The sequence below is a fragment of the Tigriopus californicus genome, chromosome 7 (genome assembly GCF_007210705.1).
Source record: "Tigriopus californicus strain San Diego chromosome 7, Tcal_SD_v2.1, whole genome shotgun sequence".
NCBI lineage: Eukaryota > Metazoa > Arthropoda > Copepoda > Harpacticoida > Harpacticidae > Tigriopus > Tigriopus californicus.
The window spans coordinates 10355859-10376854 of record NC_081446.1 but is presented as its reverse complement, the minus strand read 5'-3'; the positions used below and the strand labels follow the sequence as shown (position 1 = coordinate 10376854).

General features: G+C 41.3%; 1 protein-coding gene across 1 annotated transcript; it reads left to right on the top strand.

The window, feature by feature from the left end:
- Positions 1-1662: 1662 nt before the first annotated feature.
- LOC131883903 (solute carrier family 35 member F4-like) lies at positions 1663-20995 on the top strand (the record flags this gene model as incomplete). Its single annotated transcript, XM_059231509.1, is given in 11 exon segments — positions 1663-2510; positions 14426-14598; positions 14705-14872; positions 15012-15327; positions 16322-16500; positions 17181-17309; positions 17371-17497; positions 17579-17641; positions 17715-17804; positions 20466-20595; positions 20672-20995. Coding segments are annotated over 11 exon segments (2052 nt in total). The 3' UTR covers positions 20784-20995.
- Between the last annotated feature and the right edge of the window lies 1 nt (position 20996).

Sequence of the window (20996 nt, the reverse complement as noted above, 5' to 3'; positions counted from 1 at the left end):
ACTCCGACAAGCACCGCGTGCCTTCTCAGTGCTCTTTGGAAGTCAGCGGTTCAGAGGAGTTCGCGTACAACTACAGGACCACCCCCAGATATTAAGCCATGAACACCGGAAGCATCTAGTACAATATCAAAATGCTATTTATTTCAAGCAACATTTAAGAAACTTACCAATTTGGAATACCATATGCGTCAAAAATGTTATGTTGACGGCTATTGCATAATAAACCAATTTTGAACCCAATCATTTTTCCCCGTTTTCGTTTTCGTCCAATCCTTTCCAAGCCACTATTTTTTCCACGCAATTTCGTGCTGCTTGGTCCTTACAAAGCTTCCCTTAAGCGTGCGCTACGAACAGTCTAGAAATGGTACTGAACAGGTCATGTCATGTTCTTCAAGTGCCGTCATTCCCTCTTCTTACATTTCTTTAGAAATATCGATATCCTGATGATAGAGCAAGAGGGAGACGTTTTTGCTGGATGTTTAATTTAGCATGGTTATGACTCGTTCACCCTTGATAGAATACACTCTCTATTCATGGTAATCCATCTTCCTTCCCGCAGTAAGGCACGTCGTTACTCATTACTTAGTTATACGAGCCAAGGTCAATGGTGTAATGAATGACTTAAGCAATTTGCAATTAAGCTTGAGATACGGTACATCTTTTTCTTGCTTACCATAAAATTGTGTTGCAGCGATGAGTAAAATTATGACTCATAGATCCGTATGGCTTCCTTACAACAGTTTGAGTGAACCCCAAAAAAGAGTTTTAGCAGTACTGTTACGTTTCTAATCATCGACCTGATATTAGCGATGTACCTTCATCGTCCCATTTCAAATGTTCTTATTCCTAGAACTCCCAGCGAGGCTCATTATGAAACTTACCTTCGTAAAATTACGTTTTAAATGGAAAGTAAAAGATGTTGAAGGGATTGCAAATTTACTCGAATTTTGAGTGTGGTAAATCAAAGCTTTCGTGTTATCAAATCAATTCTCCGCTTAAGCTTATGATTGGCTAGTCGGGTAAAAGTCATGCACTTGATCTCCTTTTAGAAATCTCTCTGATCAAAGGCCGTGTTTGAACTTCAAGAGTCATGTACGCGTACGTATTTGTTTGCACTTAATGGTCAAGTGAGTGAGCCTCTCTAACATCTCTATGATTCAAGGCCGTCGTTCCTTGGAGCGAAAAAAAATCCCGAGCAAGAGCGCAAAGACCAACCGAACGAGCGACCGCCGAAATGGAACTCAAAAAGGATCTTAAAGCGAAGTAAATGGTGGTCCCTCCAATATCGTACGTGCTGGTACGCACAAGTTGTTGTCGATGACGACGAAAGAGAAGAAAAGCAGAAAAACGGTTGCAAGCGAGCGAGGAACCACGGAAAAGGTCGTCGTGGTTCTGGAAAGCGACACTGGAGAACAGATAAGGAAGGAGGATTGAGACTCGAGAGCCACGTAAAATCTTGTGTTTCACAAGTTCAAGATCAGTTATTTCGTGCAACTCAGACATCTAGGTCGGGTTGATCACCGTCCAACGACAGTTCCCTCCGTGTCGGTGAGCGTGTCTATGCCTGAAAAGAGATAGATAGGAAGGGAGTCAGCATCACGTCTCTCTCGCTTCTTGTCTTTAGTCTACATTTTGTATGTGTTCTCTGACTATACCATGTAGGTATATGGTGGAAGTTCTGTGATGGGTTCAATCACGCAACGATAAGACATCAATTTTGGATGCTGGGAAGGAAGAGTATCAAGGCCAATGGGGTCGACCCTCTCTCTCGCTCGTTTCCATCCAAAGTGACAGAATCTTCCTGAAAGTGATACTTCAGGAATACCAAGTGAGCAATACTAGGCTCCAAGACGCCCTTTAAGAGCACATCCGACCACCCAAGAGGAATATGATGTTCCTGACAAGAGCGTTAGCTTAAAAACAAAACTTGAAGTGTCTCTTGGCTATGGAGATGAAGATTTCCAGCAAAAGTGGAGGGACAAAGAGTGGGGCCCCAAACAGTGCCAACAGTGCAACGAGTGAAGGAGGAATGTACGGACCAACGACCAAGAATAAGCAAACCAAACAAGGTCCGGTCAGGACGATTGTCTCCCCACCTCCAGTAGACAATCCTGACCGGAATGAAAAGAAGATCAATGTTCGTAATCTTTTGGCAGCTGCGGCCACTCGTCATCAGCCCGGGAATCAGTCTCCCTCGAGGGTCAGTGTCACCAACGCCTTCGCCACCCAAACCTCTAAGAATTCAGGGTCGAGCGCAAGGCCCTCCAGTGCTGTATCGGATCTTTTTCCCGAATATCAGATCTCGAATTCCGATCGATCCCGGAACAATTCGCTTTCGCCTTCCACGGGAATGCCTGTGATCAGTCGAAATGGCAGTGTGGCCTCGGCCTATGGGTGCTTTAGCCTCCAAGTTCCCACCACTAACGGTGACCACAGCCCCTCCAGTGGCGGAGGCCATTCAATTTTGAACGGAGATCTCCGTGGATTGGAATCCGGCTTCTCCATGAACAGTAAGAAACATTCCAATGACGTTCTAGAACTTTATGGAATTTGAAAGGAACCCATATAGTCCAGGAGATCATATGCTGACATGTTTAGATTAGTTTCAGCCATATTCAAAGGAAATCTGCGCAATATAAGATGTTTCTTACCCTGAAATAAGAAAAAAAGCGGAATCGACAGATTTTCCTTCCTCTTTCCACTCGTATGTTCCGAGTACTCTTGCCGAAGCGGCTTGACGAGCGAGATATGGGCGAGGATCCAATTCTTGAGGCGAGGCCACTTTGTTTATGGTCTACTTGTTCTACTCTGAGGCTTGTTGACAAATTGTATGATCCCCTTGCCTCGTGGAACCGAACCTCGGCCTACCGAGATGGTAGACGCGTATAGGGAGCGAAGACACTCAGACAGAAATAGAGAGAAAAAAGGATTTGAGTGGTTTTATGCGCGCATATTGGATCGGTCATGGACCACGTTACTCATCTGGATGACCATCTTTTTACCCTAAGAGTTTGAAACTACTTGGGATTCGATTATCATTATTTTTTCAATCATTGGGACGCATCCTCCACAAGATGAAAAAGTCAAGTTAATGTTATTTGCTCAACCAGATCAATGATTGGACTTTCTGATAGCTCTTTGACCTTTATCGCGTGGTTCCGACAAATTAAGGAACACAACAACAATGAAAATCTAGATGGAAATCGAAACCAAAGGTCAGACTGAGCTTTGACTAACAGTAAAGGATGATTGAATTCCTCAATGGTTTGGAATTTTTCTTTGCGTGAAGAAACACTTAGTACGTTCAATGGAAATAGTATTTCACCACTTATTATTACTTCCAATCTGACAGCGCGTCAAGTGGAATAAGAGGTACCTTACCCTGGTTTCAATTAACCTGGACATGTATGAGGTACTTATGCAGTATGTTCTACATTGAGTGTAGTGAATAAAGTACTCTGTCAAGAAATACCGAAATCTCTTATTTTAGTATAGTAAATAAATCTGTACTCATATGAGTTTTTCACAATGGAGGGATGTGAATGGAGTGAAGATTGTATATGGAATATTCGATTACAATAGTTACGATTGTCAAGAAAGAAAATAATATGTAATTAGAGAGAGTCAGCAAGGTTGCGATAATGATTCAAAACATTGATTTACTCTAACGTCTAACAATTCCACCACAAGATCAACCCAATGTTTTGGTTTTTTGAAGGCCAAGGCATAATATTTTCTCTTCGAGAGTACATATTCCGTTGAAAGCAACCATTACTCTTCATTTTCAAATGACATGATTTAAGTAAAACTCAGAGGTTCTTGAGATTTCTCCTTAAATTGTCAAAACCCTAAGATTGATTCGAATTTCTTCCCCGAAGATGCTCCCATCTTCTATTTGTATTGAACTTGGAAAGATTAAAGGTTGGTACTAAAGTTTTATGACAAAGGTAATTGGAAAACCAAAAGTTACCAAACTCTAAATTTCGAACCATTCATTACCGTCGTTAAGTTAGAGCAACCCTTTTAGCTCAAAAGATGATAGGGAACGAGCAGTTGTCAACTCAACGAGAATTACAAAAGCAGATACATTCGTTCGTATGTTCTTTTACCTCTTTAGATGTGTTACTGCTTCTCTGCTTGTGAGTTCTTCAGGCTAAATGTAACAAAAAGAAATGATCATGAGCCTTCCATCTAAGGAAGGAGCTTTTGTAAGATAACTACAAAGGGATCAGATAGCATCGTAGAACCACAAGGCAAAAAGTTTTTTTTTTTCTGCTTCAATATATCAATCCCCCGAAAGAATGCCTTGCCTATGGCACAAATACCTGATTGTGAATTTCCACAAAGAATTCTCAACATTTCCTGACGTTGGTGCATTACTCCAACACCTGAATTTGATACACTTTTTTTAGATGGAAATTTTCATATGGGCTCGTTATGTTTTCCAGACCACAAATTGGTTGCTTCTTTGGTTCATGGTTGAGGCATTTTCCAAGAGACCGTTGCATAGGAGCCCCTTCAAGTGTTCCAGATTGATTTTGATTATGGTCCACAAGCAAGAAAGGTTGCCGATGAAGACATTGGAATTAGAGTTCAGAGAGACGAATGATCAACTTCCTACAGAGAAAATGCTGCAAAGATGGCTACAAGCTAAGGGTGTCGTGATCAAAAATAGAATGACAGGCATTTAATTTGGCAGAGTTTGCAAGTTTGTCCCCATTCGAAAAAAGTTCCCTCGAAAATAGAACCATTCAGTTACAAGCCATAACCTCATTGGAAAGAGTGTTAGTCAAAGGAAACATCATATGATTGCAATTAAATAAAACTACGACAAGTTTAGATATTGATTTCACAAGTGACCCTCATCGTGGTCTTTGGCCTTTCTTACCAGTCGCTCCCGGTTCAAGAGCAACCGCTGATATGTTTCCCTATTGAGAATGAGATTCAGGGATAACGTACTAACGTACTCTTTTTAACTACAGTGGTGTTTTTTGTGTGTGTCATAATGTTGCTTAGCTCTATAACCAGATATTTAAAAACCGCTTCAATTAGGAACAAACTTCAAGCTCATTTGTTGCAGTTTTAAACGCTGTTTACAAACAATTATTGAGCAACAACTTCAAAAGTCAACGATATGAGCAGTGAATATGGGAAGAGATAAAATTACTTATAATTACTGTCTTTCAAGAAAACTTGAAACTTTGAACTGAGGTTGGTAAGAAATACTTGCACCATCTCCCTTGGAAAGTTGACCCACCCACTTCAGTCACGGGATACTTTTGTGAAATTCCGGAGCCAACTTCAGTCTGAAAGATGATTACTTGAAATGGCTGATCCTTGAGATCCGGACCTGACGGTAAGCCTTATTGCTACATGGGCCAGTGTTTCAGAGGGGATGATGCGGTCCTGTTGTGATAAGGATCCCCAATGTTACTACGTGTCATTATCAATGGCGCAATGGCCCTTGCGAAGGTTTTTTTTTTACATTTTTTTTTTACTTTACGCTAAGGTCGGAGGGGTCAGCCTTGTCAGCCCAGCGAAGCCGGCTAACATATCGTCCAATTCATTCTGATTGGCAGTGCCGTATTCGTATCAAGTAGGTTCCCCGATTATGGGCGTAGTTAGCATCTAACAGTTTTCTGGAGGCAAAGGTCGGTTAAGAGAGTTGATCTGAAGACATTTCCCCTGCTTGAAAACCGCTCATTATACGCCTCTTTTGTTCATTGAAGCACAGTTGAATGAAATTTTTCTCACCAATCCCTCAGTTGATAAATACAATTCGATGTCTTGTGACCTTTTGTAACGATGATTATTTTTCTCTGTTCCCATATGCAGTTGTTATGGTGTAATGCACCTGCGCGCTTTCAGAGATAAGAAATGTCTCTCGATATGAATAAAGTCTTGCAAAGACCTCCGATCCTTTCAATATCGCAGGATGGAACAAATTGCAGTGCGTCATGTTCCATTAGTTCTGAAAGCCAGACACGTCGTCAATGTGTCGAAAGATGAGGAGGATCTGAAGGATAAGATGGGCAGAATCACTTATTATGGCGCCCCATTAGTAGACGAGAAAAGAGGAAAATGAGGTTCTTTACGACCAATTCTCCTATCTCCTCTCACATGCCTAAATATCCACTGCCTCAATCCAGGAAAGATCGGGGTATGTACCATAAAAACTGCATGGCCTCTAATAGCGAGATTGATGTGAGCTTAGACGGAGAGAATGAAAAGGGTTTTAAAGTGACGGGGGAGATATGATAATGTTGAATGTTTCCCGGTATAGACTGTATAGACACCACTCATTTCTTACAATCCGTGTTATTTCCAACCAAAAGAGTCGGTGGGTCCCAGATCTTGTTTTTTTCCGACTTCTATTCCATTCACGATTCTCCGCTTTCTCATGGACAGCATCTGGCAAGAAGTGCGTTCCAAATCTCACCAACCTGAAAAGAGTCCCTGGAAAGATGTGGTAAATTCAAACATGCTCGCAGAACATTATTGAACCAGAGACTTATTTCAGTTCGTACTTTTACCGGATGGTCGTGAGTGCTATCTGTTCCGCTCTAAAAAGCTCCAAGTGTCTTTATTACATTGAATGGGACGAACTGAAAGCATCGTTGTAAGAGGACCATTGAGCCTTGTAGATTGTCCTTGAATTCCTGATTGCGATCAGTCAATACCTTTGATAAATGGAGTGGGATAAAAATAGGCTTGCCAATTGCATCAAGCGTTTGGAAAGTATGTCTTGACTTTCCGACTTCCAAGTGGAACTCGCGGAACCTTTCTTGAAGTTGGCTTAACCATATGTGAGAGAAGTTGTTCCTGCATCAATAGAACAGAGCCTCAAAGTACAATCTACTTCACTACCTGTTCCAAGCTAATGCGAGCTGTGTGAACGAACTACCTGTCTGGTGTTCCATTTGGTTTCCAAGTCAACAATGCAACACAGAAACCGATCAGGACCAAGTGAAAATGTTCCCCTTCCAAAGGAAAACATACGGTTCATCACTTTTAATCGCTCGAGTTTCAAGCAACATACATTCGCAGTTACCAACTCCTTGCTTGCTGCTACAGAACCAAGTTTAGAGTTGTGCATTGGATCCAATCGGGTTTGGATCGGGTCGAAAAAAAACCGGATCAGAAGCACAACTCCAGAACTCAATGGTTTGGGGAGTACGAAAGCCCATGAAAACACATTAGCTTCAAATCCCTTCGCTGCAATCAAATCCACATGTTAACAGAATCAAGGCTGTTCTCCGGGTCTGACTAATGTTTGTGGCCTCGGGAAAAGATCTCGAAAATAAATCATATTAAGTCAGCTCTCGCGGGAGGAAGTGGTTGGTCCAAAGAAGGCCAAACGTAAACGTACATGTGGCTTCGTCGTATTTCTTCAGAATGTTTAATATACTCTGTAGTATATTCCTTCCTTTTGTGGACCATGGAAGACGTTTTCAAGATTTACTGCCGGGTCGTGGCTCTTCTGAGGCTCATTTGTACTCCATTCAAAGCCGTGCTAAGGGGTTGTCTCTTTCTCATTCCAATCGAGCGTAGAGAAATCGTCAATCTCACTTCCTTAACTGGGAATATCTGGTCATGGAGCGTTCATTTTATTACTATTTGATATTATAAAGGTGTTGTTTGAACAGTATCAAGGTTTACTATGCCAATGGAACTAACATTTCTACATCGAAAATGAGAGCTGTCACACGTTTCTCTGACCACGTTTTTTTAATATCAGCCGTGTCGAATGGCTTGGTCAAAAAAATTGGTCTGTGGTTAGGATTGTGCTCTTCCATATGTCAGCACATAACGGTGCACAGATGGAATGAGCAAGCCCTCTCCTGGTCATTTTTTTGCCACAAGTGGGACCTCTGATTGATTCTGTGTCTTGTTATGCACTAATGTTTGAAAAGGAATACAAAACTTGTGATCCAATTTATCGATCAAGTTGAAATTTTAAATGAATTTTCAGTTCATGAACTGAATCAGAATAAGATTGATGAATCTTTCAGCTTGAGCTGCTGGGAATCGCATTCCCAGTAGCGGTAAGGATGTTCACTAAAAATATCTCCTCACTTGCACTTGTTGATTATAATTGCTTTTTCATCCGGAAACAATGTTTACCTCCATCCTTTAATTGAAGCGATGTTCACCAGAGTGTGTACCTTGCTTACCTGTCTGTTTGGGATTGACAATATTATCATCCTTCCACATGTCAAAATATACCTAAATCTTGTCAATGTGCAACAATTTATTCCACATGAAAAAGAAAGTTCACATTTTTTTTTGTCACCCTTCACATCAACCAATGTGGGTCCAAAGGGGACAAATGAAAATAATCATTGACATCAGCATTTTCCGAGGTCTTTCGTCTGTCCAGCCTTATCCCCTCAACTTCCATTAGGCTCATATGAGGTCTCCATGTATTGCATTCTGAATTTATTGTGCTTTTTTCTCGGCACTATCCTATTATATGGTGCACGTATCGTCTACGTACGTACCTAGTCCAGTGGTTTGTGGGTGAGTGTCCACGGTAAATAAGAAACATGCCGGTCGAATCGCCAGTGCTTGAGTCTCAGTATCGAGGCAAAGGGGACACACACGTTGTGCCTCCTCCTCCTCCTCCTCCTCCTCATTGATTAGTACATACACCCTAAAGGTGGTTTAGTGGCTATTCAACTTGTCCTCTAACTTGTGCAAGCCTTCTTTTTTGTGCATGTGATACGATGAATACATTCACCGAAAACGCACACGCCATTGCCAGTCAGTTCCAAAAGCCATTATTTTCAAAAGTGGAACATTCGTGTTCCACACGTCGTCCCCTCTATTCAAGAAAACCGCAGCGTTATTATTACTTCTTGAAAGAAATTTGTGCTCAGAGAAGAGTAGACATAATCTCCACGGAATTCGTCGTGTCAGTCGGGTTATCGATTAAAGAAGCCATGCCACCCTGTTATTAGACATGAAGATAACAGAAAATAATCCATTCTTTCCAAAGAGTGCCCTGGCCGAGAGCTTTCCTAACGCATACGGTCGATTGGAGAGTTGAAAAGCAAGCAACATGCTCGCCAGACGGTGGGACTTCAGTCCATTCATTACATTCAAGTTAAGGTTTATTCGTCCGTTGAAATGACCCCGTATCTGTCAACAGTGTTGTCTATGGGACAGAGGCTCGCCCAAAAGGGCTCGCTCAGCGCCTGTGACTCAAGATATATGGTGATTTAATCAGTTCATTGCCACAAGAAGCCGAAATTCAAAGCCTGAAAGGACTGATGCCGTTAGGGAAAAGTTCCACTCGATTGGATTGCTTCCAAGATTCATCAAAACTTTGCCTTCACAAGTAGCTCCTTCAAAGAGAGAGAGAGAGAGCGAGAGAGAGCGAGAGGCTCGTGGGAAAAGGCCAAAAGAGCCTTGAGGGCTCATGTGGACCTCTGACTAGTTGGGTTGGTGAGCGCCCGCCCTTTGCAGAGAGGGATCTCATGAGGGAGAGCAACAAGAAAAGTTCCACAGTTCTCAGCATGTGTTCCATGATTAGCTAAATTCTGGCCAAAAAGTGCCGATTATTCAGAAAGGTATAGAGTTTTCCGAAAAGCGTGCCTTGATCAATCATCCTAATTTCAATGACGGAAAAGAGGATATGAGTTAGTTTGATATTTGGCCGAGAGCTACAAGAATATAGGTGTTGGATGAATTTACAGCATTGTGATTGCAGTAGAGACAATCTAGTGAGAACCTAATGGAAACAAATGATATTGATGGAGTCCGTATTGAACCTCTGGCTCTGTAGCTCCAGCTCAAATAGGAAGTTAGCATTCAGATGCGAAAGGAATCAGATCAGGATCACAACCATTTCCTAAAATCATGGTGGCCTTTGTGTTCCCAAGTAGATCTACTGACTGCGTGGAACGGTTGTGCTACTCAAATTCATTTCTGCCATTCTGTGCGTCTTCCGATTTTTGGTCCGCCCGAGCAAGTTTCTTTGTGGAATGAAAAAGTTTCTCCGTTTTCAAAGTGTCTGTTATTCCACCGCTTGCATGTAGATCTTCCTGAATATTTAAACCAGGAACAACCACTAAGAAAGCATCGAGCCTTGGCGAGTTAGTTTGGCCTTGTTGTTGTTAGTCCTTCTTTGCTAACTCTTGCGCTCTCACTCATATTTGCGACAGCTTTGGCAGAGTAGTCAAGATTCTGAACATTGTTCGTCTTCGATTCCAACGCATCCTTTCCATTAAAGATCTGAAAGTGCTCCTAAAACCCCACTTGGAACGTACCATCGAAGGTCAAACAGAGTCCAGGTGTTCTTTTTTCAACCGTTCGCAAACCTCAAGTGGATTGTCTTGTTACCATCTATCTTTGTGTCTTCTTGGTGTACTTCGTGTAACATACGCATTAAGTATCAAGAAGGTATTCTTGGTGGATCTTGGAACGTGATCAGCGAAGGACATAAAAAACCTCGACCTGTCAAGGCCAGGTCGGTGAGAGGATCTCAAATCCAAAGCTAAATCTTGATGACAACAAAGCCCCAATTCCGAGGAGGGGATCATTGCCAGTCTATCTTTGTCTTCGAGAGGATTTGAGAGGCATTTTAGCAACGAAAGGAGCATCCATTCATGTTTGACATTAACGACAGTTCTCGACTGCGCCCTCGCCACAATCAGTATTTCCGGAAATTCGAAGAGGGAAGGAGTCCTCCGCAAATGAAGGAACGGTGAAGCCATACCAATGGCCAATATTCCTGACAATTCCGAGTGATCTTTGAGTGCTGCCAGACCTACCAGGCCTTATTCGCCATGATGCCACTAGTGACCCCGCCACCTTCCCGAGTGGCTCGTCAGCTGTCCCGCACATCAGTGACGCGATCCTCGAGTCATCGCTACCATTACGAACCCGAGTTATCCTCGACGAATAGCTTGGGTGGCATGGCTTATCCTCATTCGTTGCTCGCTCCATCGCCCTCGATGGAGGCTGTGTTTGATACGCTTATTCTGGCCTCAGAAAGGGACAGGAAGGCATCCATGATGAACAATAAGCTCTTTGTGAATGGACGTCAAAAGAGCAGTCGAAGTCTTTTGGGCAGGCACAAAGACTCAAATTCCAGTGTGAATAGCTCACTCCTTCTTAGGAGCCACTCCATGTATAGACAACCATCGTGCCAAGGTAATTGAATGGCCCTTCGGGGTTTTGAGTGGCTTTAGGGGGCCCTAGACTCTGTTGGGCCTTAGAGGATTATAAACGAAAAATGCCCACTTGTTGAATTGGAAATGGGAAGCAATATTTTTCCGTTTAGTGATGAAGAGCGCCTAAGGATAATGAAACGGTGTAAGCTACGAACACAACCCTTTTTTATTTTTCATTCAAATTATCACAGCACAGTTCATAATTTCGTAGTCATAACTTGCCAACCCTCCTTGATTATTCTACAGAAATGACAATGCCACACGGTTTCAGTGCCAAGTTCTATACATAAGCAACTATTGGATAACGACCCAAAAATATCTTTCATACGGTTGACGTTGGGAGCACCGCGGAAGATAGTTTACTTACGGTATTTGGACTTACCACATTTTGACACTACAATCACAACCATTTTTGTCCTTTTCCTTGTTCAAGATTGTCTTGCTTATCAGATTGATAAAATGTCTCTGACAAGGACAGCTGGAAAACATGTCTCTTGTGAGAACCTTTTTGTCGCTTCAAGCCTAATCGAGCACAGTGTTCTCTACGTATTTGACAGATGCGCATTAAGGAGTTAGTGAGACCATGAACATCAGGAAAATGTACCTTTTGGGTCTAATGTCTTGTTGGCTTCGTCTTTTGAAACCCATGTACGCAATGAGAATCTCAATTTCAGTACACGGGTTATTTGTTGTTCAGTGGGAATTTGAAGTCACAAAAAATGCATTTGTTGAGATCTTTGGAAACCATTGTCACGAGATTTTGTTGAACACTTTATATATTAAAGGACTGGTCCTTCATCCGGCCCTCATTGCCGTATTGCTTTGGTTGAAATGAACGTAGGCTTGTAAAAGGTTGTTTTTGTACATTAGCACTGCAACAAATGCCAAGATGTGCAATAGTACAGGATTGGAAATGTCACGGGAAATGACATGCGTATTGGCCGCAAATCGAGACCGGAATGTGACCTTACTCCCGAGGGTAAAAGCATGATCATCGTGTCGTAAAGTACACCTTAAATTATGATATACTGTAAATGCGTACAAGCCCTACCTGAATGCTAAAAGTTGAGAATCTGATCAACACTCCACACAGTGGTAAAAATACACTTTAAAGTTTTGATGGAAATTCCCAAGCACATCTTGGCATTTTTCTCGCTCAGAAAATCATGGAGAACAATTTTGATTTTATTGATTTATGAGATTCTAGCCCACATAAAAAACTTACATAACTAAAAACATTATAAAAACTAAAATTTTCCAAAACCTACTCAATGTAAGTTGGGAGCACATTTAGTTAGCTCTTGAATATAAATTATGATATCATCTGTTTCACCGCTTCTTATTACATGGAATTTAGTGGCCCAAATTTCATCGTTTTTAGCCCCAAAATGTCCCGGTTATATGTTAATTCAATTTCCGAAAGAATTAATATCGATTTTCAACATCACAAATACAAAAGAATATTTTTCCTCTTCTCACATAGTCTCACAATAGCTAAAAATGCTATATAATGTCACTTAAAACACACTAAAAGTGTATTCTTTGAGAATGTGTTTTACAATCATCATGTGTACACTTATTTATGCATTCACTTGAATTCTGAAGACGGTACATACAACAAATAATGTTAGAGATTTTGCCGTTTCTTCAAGACTTTGTTGAAACTGATTGAAAATAGCTTCTTTAAGGCTTCATTGATATTTGTGACATTTTCAGTGACCACTCAACTAAATGTACCTTGGACGCTTTAAAAAATGAATTTTCAAAAATCTGCTTTTTGAGGGTTTAAGATATGGTTGTACAAGGTTTTAACTTAATTTGAAATTATGCAAGAAATGGAAAAAATAATCTTTCATTTTTGCGATAGTGAAAATCGATATTATATCTTTGGGAAATTGAATTAACATATAACCGGGGCATTTTGGGGCTAAAAACGATGAAATTTGGACCACTAAATCCAATGTAACTAAGTAGCGGTGAAATAGATGATATCGTAAATTACATTCAAGAGCTAACTAAGTGTGCTTCTAATTTACATTGAGTAGATTTTTGAAAATCTTAGGTTTTATAATATTTTTAGGTATGTAAGTTTTTTATGCGGACTAGAATTCCATAAAACAATAAAATTAAAGTTGTTCCCTATGACTTCTTGAGGTAGAAAAATGCCAATTTGTGTTTGGGAATTTCTCTGGAAACTTGATAGGGCTTTTTGAACACCGTGTCCATGCAATAAAAAAATATGCGGTAGAAACGTATCTTGGGACGTCATAAAATAGCTTTGGAAGCACATGAGTATTCTTTTTTGCATCTTTCGCATTATCATCTTACGAGTTATGCCTATTCGTCTATGATAGAGGACGTAAAAAATCCCAAGTTGCATTGACAAATCATCAAACACATGGCGACGAGGAAAGTTGAAATGAAGTCCATTTCGTGTCCTCAAGTGAAGTTTTGGTCAACAAGGCTGTGTTCCTTGGACAAACTGTTCTTTCCTTTTTGTTTTTGTTATGAAAAATGGCTTTCATGGGGATAATTTTTACTCTTTACAACATTTATGACAATGAACACCACTTTTGCAATTTTTTTTCCTTCCTTTTCATTTAGATGTTGTCGGAAAGCTAGCCCCTAGTGAAGAGAAAGTTAATTTTCACAAACTAAACAAATGAGGACATTGCAGACTTTGACCAATAACCATCTCTTGAAGAGCCCTTATCATAAAAGAAACGATCGAATAAGCCCTCGCTCTTCATTTTAACTTGGTGGCATGAAAAGGCAAACTCGAAAATAGGGCCTGATTATTTCATCGTCTCATTTTCCAAAACTTCGAGAGCGATGCCCATTGACTTAATGATTATTCCATTTACTTGCCAAAGTTGCCGATGTTGTAATCTGACCTCGAAAGAAAATGGACGGTTTGGTTGGGATCGTATCTAAATGGTCAAAGAAAATGAGCTAGCACAGAGCGAGCATAGTTTTCCTCTTTGCCTTGGACTTCATGAGAAAAATAAAGATTCGGCAAAACGGTTGGAACTGGTTAAGGCAAAGTCCGTTATCTCGGAATGTCATCTTGAATTGGATGCTGTCTTGATATGAGCAATGAGTCGATACAAAATAGAAAACTATTATAATTACGACATGATCCTCCCGAACATGTATAACCGACATGTAGATGCCCAATAATAACCGATATTTTGTTTGGTAAGCGTGAAAAGAGAACCGTCATTACGTTTTTGTGGTTTTCATTGCAGGATCTACCTCTGGAAACAATGCCGGAGGAGGACGAGGAGGCGTGGGCGGTGGTGGCGCAGGTTTGGGCGGGAAGCAACCAAACTTAACACATTCAAGTTCGTCTCCCCAAGAAAAATGGAAAAGTTTCACTAGTTGTGTATCTGCCAAACTGTGCTCTATTCCTCTCAAAAAAGTGAGCTGACTCAAAGATCATTGTTGTTGTTTGAGTTGAAGTCTATTGTTTTCTTCACAGTACTCAGTTTTGCCTTTTTGAGACAAAAAAAAACTTCTCTTTCCAGCTCTTCTTTGGCATCATATTGATGAGCTTGGTGACCGGGTCTTGGGTCGGGGCCACTCATCTTCTCAAGTCTACTTACACCAGTCTTCATGAGGAGATTATATTTGGACTGACTAATCACTCCTGGGAAGGTCCAACCAACCTCACTACTCGTCACCATCTACACTATGTAAGTGTTAGAACGAACTCTTCAGGATCGTAAGTCTGTCCGTACCACTTCTCCTCTATTCCTAAAGCCATAATTCATAATCCTTTTTTGGTAGAGAAATGGTACTATATGCTCAACGTTTTTATCTCATTGGTTCCAGACATTCGATGCTCCTTTGTTCACCACGTGGTTCTGCTCCATGGGAACCATATTCTTTCTGCCTTTCTACCTGTCTTGTCAGATGTGTTGCCGTGGCAACCCTGGAATTTCCAACCAGACAATGGACACGCACTCAAAGGATGGCAATGTCAGAGCACGCACAACTCCTAAAATAGGGCGCAATGGGGTCGCCATGTCCGGCGCAAACAGTGGGAACATGGCAGACGGTGCCACCATTCTGAGGCCCAAGCGAGTGGGCGTGGCGATCATTCTAAAAGAAAGTATTCAAAATCTCAGAGAGAAAGGGTTCACTTTCGGTAAGACTGTCGTTGACACGCCATTTATTCTTAAGAACGTGGCACAGTCCTAATCTGCGCCGCCACGTGCAGCCTGAAAAATGATCAAAATCGAGCTCTTGGAGCTTACCTTAAGCTAGGAGTGGCTTGTTCCAGGAACCGATTGATAGGGGTTTTATCTGTAAGGAAAGGGAGGCTTCTTAACTTGACAATATGCGTTGTTCAGAAATCGACAAAGTCCGATCTAATCATCAATAGAGTCCATTAAGACCTCAAATGTGGTTTTACCACACCTTTACATAGACTGGAGTTTGTTAGTAGACCTCTAGAGAAAGTAATTCTAATGTGCAAGACATTCTTGGTTGGTTATCGCTTTCATGCAGTGAAGAATGAAGAGCCGCAGTTTGCTCGAGATTTTTTAGAGAGCTCCATTACTTCTACTTATTGCGTTCGGATGGATGTTTGGAAGCATGCCAAGGTTTTCTTGGTGGTCTTGTCTCAATCCATAAACCCTGGCTTCAAACCTCGAGCGCTCTTTTACTCTAGCCTGGCAAGAAACCATTAGGATTATCATTTCTAAGCTCTCTTGGGTGCGCATCTCAGCGTCAACAAATGGCCTCTTCCAAGTTTCTGCCAAGGATTCGCTCGAAACGATATTTACACCATTTCATAGTCTCGACTTCGGAAAGCTGTCTTAATCTTTAATGGTTCTTCCCAGGAGTTTTCAAGGAAATGTTCGCCAAACAGTTGAGAAGCTAATAGCGTTGAGTAGCTTTTTCACGTCCTGAGAAATCGAGGAGCCCGTTTGGGCGAAGCCTTCGTTCGAGGATACAAATGCAAAAGGACCCCTTGGGACCAGACATTGTCATTTGTGGCTCATTAAGCTGACAGTGTCACTCGAGACTTTCCTTTGTTTGCTTTATTGACTCCGTGGCGATGGAAGTCAACCTTGAGAATGGTCTTCACAGAAGGGCTTCAGTCAAGCGTCGCTGATCGACAGCTTCTCCTTTTTCAGGCAAGTTTGTTGGGCGTTGCAGCCTTTTCAGCCTTTTGTGGATGCTCACTAATTATCTCTACATTTACTCGTTGCGCATTTTGGGCTGCACCGAGGTCATGGCACTCTTCGCCACCAACATCTGCTTCATCTATCTGCTCTCTTGGGTCGTTCTTCACGAGCAATTTGTCGGCATTCGAGTAAGTGAATCCCTTCTAGGAGAAGATCAAGGTCTTTTACTTTGAACTTCACTTGGAAAATGTGTCCATGACAAAAAAAAAAACAGAGTTGTTCAGATCATGATCCTCCTTTATTGGCAAAGGTCATGAACCCGTACTTTTCGGATTTATTTTAATCTAAGCGCCCAAGATAGAATTGTTTCGTTGGGTTGGCTTGTATTTGTATCTAGGTATAGCAAATTTATAGTTCTTCTCGGTATTAGCAAGGCATTCATAAAGCATACCCCGTAAACTAACAAAGAAATGTGATCCATGAAACAAACATACAGATGTTCCAAAGGAGAATAAAGAGGCCAACTAAGAATACGCATGTGGACCCAAGATTTAACAAATCCATCCACTTCTCACTCGAGTTATTAACAACTGCGACCTTTTGGTAAGAGATAAGTTTTATGGCAAGACCCTACGAAACGACCTCGTTATCCAGTGGTTTGGGCTATTTATGCCGCCCTTGGGACACAAAATATGCTTTTGCAGGGAGCTTACTTCTCTTGGTCAAGAGCCCGAAGTTTTAGAAACGGACAATCGTTGCCGAAGTAGGCAATGCCAAGACCAAAGTGATACTTTGGTCTGTGAATTTAAGGTTCCTCTCGTATGGCTCCTGACTTCAGATAATAGCATTGTTTTCTTCGATTCCCTAGATCGTGGCTGTGATATTAGGAAACACTGGAATCGCTCTCTTGGCGTACATGGACGGTATCAATCAAACCCCGACTTTGGGAGCGGTGGTCTTGGCAGCAGCCGCCTCTGCTGGATCAGCCATTTACAGGGTACGGCATACGTTTTGAACCAATTGATCTGAATATTAAGTCCATACTCTCTCCTTTGCAGGTGCTCTTCAAGCGTGTAATGGGAGAAGTGACGTTTTGCCAAGTGGCCATTTTCTTTTCCATGATTGGGCTGTGCACAACCACTTTATTTTGGCCCCTCATGCTCACATTGGCTCTGACTGGAGTGGGTAAGGCTATAAAATGGGCGATAAGCCCGGGGAAAAACCTCAACAAATCTGAGCTGTTGAGTGGTGTTATCATTTTTTCAGAAACATTAGATTGGGACAATCTACCATGGTTTCCGCTTATTGGTTCTCTCGTGCTTTCATTAGGTACGCATTCACTCTCTTTTATACATTATTTCTTTTTAACTTTTTTGATGGGTGATCTTGTTCTATGTTTCAGTTGCCAATCTCCTTGCCAATTTTGGTATTGTAGTCACCTACGAGACTTTCATTACTTTAGGACTCATCTTGGCCGTTCCTGCATGTGCCGGTAAGGCTCTAATTTACTCATTTCAAGTTTTATATAATTTGTTTTCGACTCACGTGGTCATTACCAGTCCCTTGATAACGATTGCTTGTGTTCCTATGGCTCTCTCTTTGACTGTTGCCTTTTTGTCGGGAACCACAGAATGAGGACCATTTTGAGAGCTTGTCTTGTTTTTCCTCGTGGAGTGGAGCTCCAAATTGGAAATTGCACTTCCATGCCAGATAAGTCGGTAGAAAAACAAAACTTAGCACAGAAATTATCACGTTCGGCGCCAAAGCTAAAGGTTGGTGTTGTCAGGCTGGACCAACATACACGACTATAAGGTTTTAGGTTCGTAGCCACTGCATTTCCGGCTATGTGGGGACTTTGACCATATCTACTCGTTCCCAGAAAGACATCCTAGAGATGTTCTCAATTAGGGTTTGAACATGGTTTGACTTTTGGGTTTGATTGATTTCCCCGGTAAAAAAACGTACAAATTTGATCGGGCTTGAATCAAAGTCGGAATCACTTATTTGCCATCGTATTATATGCCAGTTCGATCACTTAAGCTGAAAATGCACATTCCTGACCTCCCATGAAGACAATAAAAACCTCGATAGGTCAACTTTGTTTCTGCAGAGTCGCAAAATTCAAATTCTTCATTGAAAAACCTAAGTTCTCAAAAAAACAGGATTCATGGCAATTCAATTGTCTTAAAAATGAAAGAGTGTTGGGGCAATTTAATTCGTCAATCGATCACTAGATAAAACTTTCATCATGAAGGCCAGCAAGTTTAACGTTATTGTACATTTTTTTGTTTCCTTGGGCTCATGGCAAATAAATAGTATGGAGAAATTCAGACGAACATGTCAAATGTCGTTGATACTTTCCTCCCTTTTCCAAAAAACATATTTTGGCGAATGAACTATTACTTGACAATTGCAATGCCCAACACTCACTGTAATATGGAACAACTTATAAAGAATGTTTTGGTGTTCCTTTGGGGGAGACATTGGCAATTTCTATTCTTGTCAGACTGTTTAACGTGACTGATCAGAGAGACCTTTGTCTAGTTACATGTTACCCGTTACATATATTCTTGAACTGGTTAATAAGAAATGTGATTTGGAATAAAATCGTCCAGACTCGATGCCTGTCACCCCAACTCGATTCAGTATTCTAGGGCTTATATCGAAGTTTTTGCGTCCCTTTTGGGGCCCTTTCCTGTCAAGTTCGATGGAATAACTTTTTCTACTAACTCGGATGAACTTCCTCTTCTTTAACATGGCAAAACACCCAGAAGCTCATAACATACAGGAAAGGCGAAGTAGAAGCAAAAAAACGACCCAAAGGAGACGAAGTTCTCAGACATAATTTCATCACAGTTCTTAGCAAGGGATCCTAAAGGTTGCGTGATATCTCTCAATCTGCTTTCCTCGTCCTGATTGGCTTTAATCCAATTTTGGCCGCGGAAATCGAATTTGGTGCCAAAGCTCCTCACCCAGGAGAGTCAAATACCTCGACCTTAAAACTTGCATTATCAGCTGCATACAAGATGAAGTGTTTGATAGGAATGTAGGTTTAATCGAAACAAATGTACGTCATTGCTCTTTCCAGAATTTAGGAGATTGTGGCGACGTTTGTGAGTTCATTGCTAGCAAGGTTCTTGATTTGATTAAAGGAAAATCCACCATTCGTGAGCTCACGGCTCAGTCACCGTATCCCCTTGTTTACGACCGACACAATAACAGTGAAATTGTGTCCCAAAGGCAATTTTTCTTGTGCGACCACACAAAGAACGTGACTTTCTTGCCAGACATCCCATTAGATTCAAAGTAAACCACAAATCTTGGGTGTTATAGAGTAACATTTTTTCAAAGAGCATTTTCATTCCATCTAAAACTTTCGGTGCTTTCTGAGGTCTTTCTTTTGCGGATGGCGGTTCACTGGGTGTTCCAAAAAAATCCTGCTTTCAAATTCATTTCCGCTTACATTCTCTCTGAAATGGAATTTCATTTTGGCATGGCCAGGAAGTTTTGCAAATTCAGTGCTGAACTCATCGGATGTCAAAGTAGTCAGAAATGTACTCGTTTTGGGGCATCATCCTGTTCCATTCTCATGTCTCTCGCTTGCTCTCCCGACCAAATTGCAAACTTTTCTCTATTCTTCGACTGCCTGAAAGGGGATTTGGGCCTATCTGTGGCCTTGGAAAAGTGTAAGAGTTCCCCAAGGTTACTCGCTCTCGCAAAGCCAGACTACGTCCTCAAATTTTAATCACGCTAAAATCTACGTTATCTTCCCTCGAACGAACTACGGTGATTTCGGCAAGGAATATACCACTGTGGTCGGTCGGTAGAGGCTTTCAAAGCTAACTCAATTTCAAAGAGCAAGGAAGCTAGGAAGCTGCAGAGTGCCGAGAATGAATGGAAAGGCGAGAAAATGGCGAATGAGTGGATGTGTGTTTAATAATGGGGGTGTTGAAGACTCACTGATTCGTTTAGAGAAGAATTAAAAAGTTAATGAAAAGCTCATTCCCATGAGTGAGTCATATTACTCAGTGTCATTATAGCAATTCGGAACGAAATGAAGATATGTATTCTCTTGCTAATTGTCACTGGTATCCTCTGTATCTTTTACAAATCCGTGAGAAGTGTAAATTAGTACGTTTTCTGTCCTTTTTAGCATTGGATATCCATTGGTATGGAGCCACTTTTGATGGGATGAAACTGGCCGGAATTGTGATGATTTGCTTGGGTTTTCTGATTGTATTATTTCCATCAAATTGGCCGAATTGTATCCATTCAATTATACGGTAAGTGTTTTTCCCAATGTGGACTTTCCCAAAGTTTCCTTCTTTCATGTCAGTGATGGTCCTTTGATCCTCTTAGATTGGGTCGACGAGGACAAAAGAATCGGGAAATGGGTCGGAAACCTCTCCCCGATTTGCGGACTGGACATCTGGGATCCAGGTTGCGGTCCCCATCAGGTCGAGTGAAATGAAAACCAATAAAGAATGTCAACAACTGTTCAAATAAGAAGCATAATGAATATTATAAACTCTATCTGAATTGTGCCTGATACGTAAGGAGATATGTAATAGTCAACCTAGATGACTGTCACCATGTAATGATCGGATCAAGTTCAACGACATCAAGACATAAGACTTTAGCCCAAGGAAAAGCTAAGGAATAAAGAGACTGAGGTTGAAGTGAG